General features: G+C 44.8%; 1 protein-coding gene across 1 annotated transcript in view; it reads left to right on the top strand.

The window, feature by feature from the left end:
* The window catches only part of LOC138861842 (uncharacterized), an 8,859-nt gene that overhangs the window by 176 nt on the left and 1,183 nt on the right, over positions 1 to 7,500 (top strand). The window contains exons 1-2 of the mRNA XM_070121932.1: positions 1 to 2,312; positions 5,344 to 7,500. The exon at positions 1 to 2,312 is cut by the window's left edge and continues 176 nt beyond it; the exon at positions 5,344 to 7,500 is cut by the window's right edge and continues 1,183 nt beyond it. Coding sequence (XP_069978033.1) covers positions 19 to 339 — 321 coding nt within the window. The 5' untranslated portion in view covers positions 1 to 18 and the 3' untranslated portion in view covers positions 340 to 2,312; positions 5,344 to 7,500. The remainder of the gene's footprint in view (positions 2,313 to 5,343) is intronic.

Genomic DNA, 7,500 nt, shown 5'->3' with positions numbered 1-7,500 from the left:
CAAACCACACCACCATCCATGCACACAAAAAAAGACAAGAATGATCCTCCTGCCCCTGAAGCTCGTCGTCGCAGATTGGATGACACCATTCTCGACGACGACAGTAGCGACTCCGACATCGATGTCGAGAGCGTTCTCGAGGCCGGGCTTGGGCTCTCGGCTGGAGCCACGCTCCTTGCCAGGGGACCCCTGGGACAGCGCGGAAGCATCGGGAATTGGTCCGCCGATTCCCAGGACTTCCGCGTCGGTTCACAGGACTCCCTGCCTGACCTCGAGGAGCCGTCGATCGCGGAGCCGCTACAGGGCTCAGGTAACACCACGCAAGGTACACCCAGGTAGAATGGGTGTACCTTGAGTGGCTAACTGACGACCGACCGAGCCGACGCGAGTTCTTCCACCCCGGTGGAGGACCCCGTGTTGGCTAGGTCGATCTAGACGCGCAATCCCACGCACGAGCTGCATCTAAACAAAACAAAAACTCTCTCCTTCACACACAAACATTTTACTCTCACTAACAACAAACACAACTCCAGCTTGTTCTGATGGAATAAAGCACTCAGACGGTTCCCTGTAGTGGGTCGTGACCGATCTATTACACGTCTGAACTCCGCGAGGAAGCCTCTCGCTTCCTCCTTAACATCCTGTGGGGTGAGTTGGCCTGTAGACAGACCAACAAACTCCGTGCTTGACTCACCCTCCATCCTTCGTTCCGGCAGGAGATCAGGTTTAGGCCGTGATCTCTTTCTTTGGCATGGGACAGGAAATGCAGTTTTCGGGTTTTGCAGCATCACTTTGAAGCCACCTTCTACTCATTCCTTTCAAATTTCCCCTTCCCCTATCCACTCGTTTTGTTCAGCTTTTCAATGTTCAGTTTTGTGTTCTCTTTTTCTGTCTATTTAGTTTTGTTGTTTGGTTTTTGTTGTCCTGTACCTTTTTAATCTCACTAATAAAGTAATCTCCCCCAGGTACTGCCCTCTCTTATCCCCGTTTTTAAATACCTTCACCTCGTCTCCTGACGCTTGTGACACCACCTCACCCCTCACCCCTCACCCTCACTCATACCATATCCCTGCCATAGCGATGACCCTCATCCTTATCCTTACCCTGACATCCCACTGGTTTCGGTTTCCGACACGTGGCGCTTGCTGCTAGTACTCGTGCCAGGACCACAAATCCTTTAGCGTAAGGGTTTGTGCGAGCCGAGGAAAGAAGCGTCACGGCCAGTGGAGTTAACCAAATCGTGGTGAGGCTGCCCGAGCCGCGCCCCTCCGGAAGACCTGCAGCCGAGGGAGAGAAATCTCCTCTCGACCCGGGCGGGAGTGGCCAGCCTCTGTGTGGCCTCACTCGAGCTTCATCCTGCTTCAGCGGTGATGGTTAGCCGAGGGACAGCTCTGGAGCCACGGTCGAGAGGCCGTGGCTCCGAGCATACCGCAGATGGCGCCAAAAACCTGCTAACTTCTCTCCCCTCCCCCTCAGTTAGCCGAGAGGCTCCGTGGACGCAATAGCGGGGCTCCACTCCCCGTGGGAAAATTGTGGCGAGGCGAGCCGCGCTCAAGGTCGTGGGGTATTCCCCGCGCCACGAGCCGCGACCTTGCCTCGCCACACGATCCCGCGGGGTGCGGCCGCACGGTGAACACGCGAGTCTGCCGATGGCGCTGAGCCCCTCGATCCTTTTCCTCTTTCAACAAACCCACTCCACTATTACCCCAAGGTTACCCCGCAGGCTGGGTGAAGCCCCGGCTCCTTCTTCTCCTCCTGAAATTCTTTTCCTCCTCCTTATCCTTCTCCTATCCCCACTCTTCCTTCCCCCCCTCTTCTTTTCATTTTAGTTAGTTAGACCCAGTCTCACACCCTCAACGACCTTCTCAGTGACCGCTTCTGACCTGAGTTGCCCTCCCGGCGCCCAGCCGGGGGATCCACCCAGCGTCGTTCTTCGTGTATCGTTATTCTTGTGTATGTGTTGTAACTCTTACTCTGAAGAACAAGGGTTTCCTTTCCGCGTCTCCACTGCTAGGGACCCGCGACCAGCGCTCGAAACCTACAGCACAGTTGACCCAGCACACTTGACCGGGGCCCACGGCCCTGACCACACCTCTCCTTGGGGGCGCTACCCCACGCGCGCCCCGCTCGGCGCCCCTCTTGGGCTTCCTTGCCCACAACAGCCCGCGCCACGCTACCTTCCAGCCACCTCCTATCAATAAACAACCGAACCAGAATTGTGCCTCCATAACCCACCAAATCAGGGCAACACAAAACCCCTGACAACTGGTGGCAAGCGGCGGATGACACGAACAACAAGCCTCCGAAAAACTGTAAGTACATCATTGGCAATTTCCTTTTCTTTCCCCTTTCTTCGCCTATGTGTGCATACCGTTTTTATACAAGTGCAGTGATTTTTTTTTTTTCAAATATCTACTAAAGTGTTCGTGCAAAGTGTATTTTCTTTTCTTCTTTCTGTTATCTACCATGTTTTTTTTTTCTCGTCATGGTAGATCGTCGCTTTTTTTTAAGGGGAATCAATCCCCATTTTTATCACTTGCGAGAGTGCATTTTCTTTCTTTGGCGTGTTTTTTTTCTAACTCTCATGCTTGCCTAGTTAGCATAAATCGTTAATAATACTTAAATTTATGTGGGTGAACTAGGCCGTGCATTTTTCTTTAAATTAACCATACTAAGCCACGTGGCTAGAGTTACAAGTATTGCCATATATTTGGTATATTTTCTTATTCTTAGTATCTTCCAGTGTATAAACCGATGCTATATCGACGTTAATTTCGCATATTACTAAGTGCATTTATTTAGGCTCGGTTTAAATATGCATTTGTGGGATATTTTGGAATATTTAAATAATTTAGTTAAATTATGCACAAACTTTTTCTCTTTCCCGACGCTTCCCACCTATACCCGTTCCTTACACTCCCGCTATTACTATCACTACCATTCTAAACCCCCTCCCTCTCTCCTAACCCCCACCCGTTAATCCCCCCTTCCTCTCTACCTATTTTCGATATTTCTAATCCACTAGCGTTAAATTAGTTTTTTTTGTAGTGATAGCGTTTTATAGTTTTTCGTATCTATATATATATACAAGAAAAGTATGCCTTGTTCAGTTGTATCAACTTCAGTATTTTCATGTATAAATTGTTATATTCGTTTCCTAGTGCGAGTGACTTCACACAGGTCACGTCACGGTCAGGTCTTGTCACAAGATGACACATCTCACCTTAGTGCTGTTGCGAATTATCCACATTTTTTTCTGAAATTTAAATTTCATTTATATAACACGACGATTTACGATAGTGATGTATTTACTTCCGGTTTGCATAAATATATTGGGAACTGTAATGATACTAGCATAATCCATCGAATTAAATCGTATGATTTTGTTATTATTATAGCATATTTTTGCATATTCCGAAGTATGTTTCTCCGTAATTATTCGTCTTCTTTATAGATATATTTTTTTCTTCATAATTATTCATGTTCATTTATTGGTAATTTGATTATTTAACTTCTAGATTACTGTGTACTTGTTTTTCACGATATTATTTATTTTTATATTTACTAGCTATTCGCTATTTTAGCGAATGTTCGAATAACGACCTCATTTGACCTTATTCAGGTAGAAGGTACTTATAGCCATCTGACTCTGCTCGACCCAAAAATACATTCAAGCTATTTGTATTTAATTTTTATTTAGTGATCTCCGTGTTAGAGATTAATTATATTAAACAGCTACTACGATTTCATATTGTTCGCGATTTTCGATTATCTTGATAACGAACCTCACCTCATCATTATTACATGGTCCTTGGTGACGACCCCCAGCTGGGTATGGACATGTAATTAGGTTTAGGTAATTAATGTTAAGTTGTTCTTGTGCCACGCAGCACACCTATCGCCCAGGCGATCTCAGCGCCACGCGCCTTCTTATACGACTATACGTGAGAGATTATCGCTGGTATTTCCCAAGAAGATGGAATACCCAATTTGCGTTCTGCGTATGAGTTCGTTCGATGATATCCCTCCTACGGTTGGGCCCTTCATCACTATTCCTCAGGGAATCTATCTTAAGTTTAAGTACCATTTACAACCACGAGGGTTGTCTTTCGGGTCAGTTGTCTCAGGGAAGCTGACCCAAACCAGTCACCGTTTCATTCATTTTACTTACTAATTAAAGTACCATTTTTATGATATCGCATAGTAGTTGATTAATATTGAAATTAACGTAAGTTCATTGTTATTAGTGCGAATGCTTTTTTTCGTGCAGTCAGATCGGTGACTTTTTTCATTAAGCGCAATCCACATTGCCACCCCAGCCTACATACCTAACCCCAACCCCCATCCTCACCCATACCTCTTTTACACCCCACCCCATCCTTCCCTCAGCCTCCCGCCCACCCACTCCTCCTCCCCTTCGCTTATTTCTTCCAACTTCCACGCCATCCTATTCCTTTCGTACCCACTCTCGCCCTTAATTTAACACATTACTAATGACTCTAAAAAACTAAAATATATCTATCAACACTCTATTTTCTCCTCGTGTGCTATACTCTGACTCACTCATTTCATAACTCCCCATTAACTCAACTCGTCTACGCACTCACGCAGCCACATGCGCACATCGTCCCGCAAAAAAAAAAAAAACGTTAATTGCACAAGAATTACATGCGTACTGTCTCCGGAAGATAACCGACTTGCGCCAATCGTGTATTCTTATCTTGCATTACGTTTTTCCGTGCAAATGTTGTCTTGAGGAAGTATATTTTGATGTAATGAGTCGCTCCCGAAGTATGAGGACTGCATTACCTGTTTTCATTATTGCTTTGCCTCAAATTGCTGTTGGTGACGTGTGATAGACAACTTCAATGAAATGAAATACAACCACTATTAGTCCGACGTATAGCGTATGCATTATTGCACTGCACACTTCTGAACTCTGCCTCTGCATTGTTGCATTTTTTCTTTTTTCCAAGGAAGTTCGTCGTTCAAGACAAGTCCTTGCGGACTGCGACACCTTTTGCTTCCTTTGTAGTTCTGCACAATGCTTATCTCTCGTAGATTTTCATCTCCTGCTATCTGAGACAATTGCAACTCAAGCAAGTCCTCGCGGACTATTGCAATTGTCTCCCTAAGCATGTTCCTCTGTCTATCCTTGGACAGTGAATTATTGAAAAAAATAAATAAAAATTGAAAAATCATGGAAATAACTGACAACACTCCTTGCAATGTGATATATTTTGATTATATCTTACGGCCCCTGCTATAATACACCCCCCCCCCCCCTGTTTGCCCCCCTGTCTCTCGCCCTGTCTCTGCCTCTGGTGTGCTTTTTTTTTTCAGAGAAAGCCAGTCCATCCCGTCGTGGGCGACGGTTAGTAGCGTATGCCGAGCGATCTGAAGAACAAGGGTTTCCTTTCCGCGTCTCCACTGCTAGGGACCCGCGACCAGCGCTCGAAACCTACAGCACAGTTGACCCAGCACACTTGACCGGGGCCCACGGCCCTGACCACACCTCTCCTTGGGGGCGCTACCCCACGCGCGCCCCGCTCGGCGCCCCTCTTGGGCTTCCTTGCCCACAACAGCCCGCGCCACGCTACCTTCCAGCCACCTCCTATCAATAAACAGCCGAACCAGAATTGTGCCTCCATAACCCACCAAATCAGGGCAACACAAAACCCCTGACACTTACCAATAAAGAGTTAAGCCACACCGTGTATCCCTGTACACCATAAAATAAGAGAGCGCTTAGATTATCTTATAAGTGGTGGCATACGGTGGTTATTTCGACCTTTTGGCTTGAAACCGAACGCAAGACTCCGAAGAACTAGGACCGCTCGCCTAAAAAAAACATCGCGATATGAAGAACGAGGATACAAAACCACGTGAGTACATGTATGGGTCAAATCTTTTCTTTTTTCTTTCTTCTTCCCCCATATATGTGTTAAGCAAAACCGTTCCACGATGGTTTTGCTGGTGGAAAGTGCTAAGTGAAAATCTAACAGCATAATGGCAACACTCACAGTCTGTCAATCACGGGACCTGAGACACTTCCTCAGGATGTGTCAGGTCTGGACACAAACACTGAATATCGTTCTTTAAATAATTAATTTTCTCGCATTTAGAGATTTATTTATATTGTTTCAACGGCAACAAAATTCAACTCAAGTTCGTGATTTTCTCTCAAGCTGAGAATTTTCTTTTTTATAATTCGCGATCATTTACGAATTCTGTGTATTCCTTCTCTTCTTATACGTATTTCGTTAATTGATTGTTGAATTTCACTCATTGTTGGATTCTTTGGTTCATTTTATTCTTTTACTGATTTCAGTATTCGCACTCACGAACGCGCATATCATTTAATGCTTTGTAGTAAACAGTTAACCCACACCCCCCACACCGGCTGACCTCACTTCCCTTTCATCCGGTCGTGGAGGGCTGGGACTTGTAATTAGGCCTTCAACGCTATTTCGGTGACAATTCTTGGGTGCAAAGAATAATAGCTTGATCGCAAATATTTCTAAATTCATTTTAATGAATAAAGCGTTAAAAATCTTCCCCTTTCATCGTGCAATAATGCATGGGGTTTCGTAATGAATAATAGATTTGCGCACCCGACGTTTGAGAGTAGGTAGAAAACCCAAGCATAACTCATTCGTTCGGCATATTGAGTCGGTGTGACCTGTATTAACGTCTGCTTATAAAGGGACTAGGGTTTAAGCTGGAATGAATTCGCTTAGTAAAACACCTTCTCAACTTTCTTTACCGCTGGCATGTCCGGAAAATTCCGATAATCGCGTGATTCGTAGTTGATATCTGCGTGCGCCATTCACAGATTGTAGAGTAAGACTAACGATAAAATTCGAGTCTCATATAGTCACTTCATTCGTTCAGATAACTTGGGCATAAGGGACCCTCTGTCGATGAAAACTAGCTCTCACATGCGTACGCGAGATATTATTTCCTCAGCGTATCAGATTTTGTTGCATCCGTAAGTACGATTAAATAATCGGGGATAGCATAAGAAACATTTCTGAACTGGGATGCTTGCATTGCGGAAGCTTGCAAAAGAAATTTCATTTCACCATTCATTTTGCGTACGTTAAGTCGCATTTCATTTTAATGTTGAATTCTTTGGGTAATTGAAATAATTGTTGTATTGACATAGTAATGATCATAACATTTGCTAAGATGAACGTTAAATTCGTGTTTGTGATCTTTCTTCGTGTGAGCTCGCTTTCTCTTCACACATAATTACATACACACACTCATTCACGCAATCAGGCACTGTAAATTCAAATCTTCAATTATATGATTTGTTGTGCATAATCGCAGGTTATCTCTTTTACACGCAATGTTGCTGTGATGAGTAAACATACACACAATCATTTCACACACTCTTCCACGCAGTTCAACAGAACACTTTTAAGTCAAATCTTCATGTATAGGATTTGTTGTGTCATGGTCCAAGGCTATTCTTTTGCCTTGTTGACGTTGCTG

Source organism: Penaeus vannamei, chromosome 5 (genome assembly GCF_042767895.1).
Source record: "Penaeus vannamei isolate JL-2024 chromosome 5, ASM4276789v1, whole genome shotgun sequence".
NCBI lineage: Eukaryota > Metazoa > Arthropoda > Malacostraca > Decapoda > Penaeidae > Penaeus > Penaeus vannamei.
The sequence above is the reverse complement of the archived record's forward strand: the minus strand, read 5'-3'. Positions and strand labels throughout refer to the sequence as shown.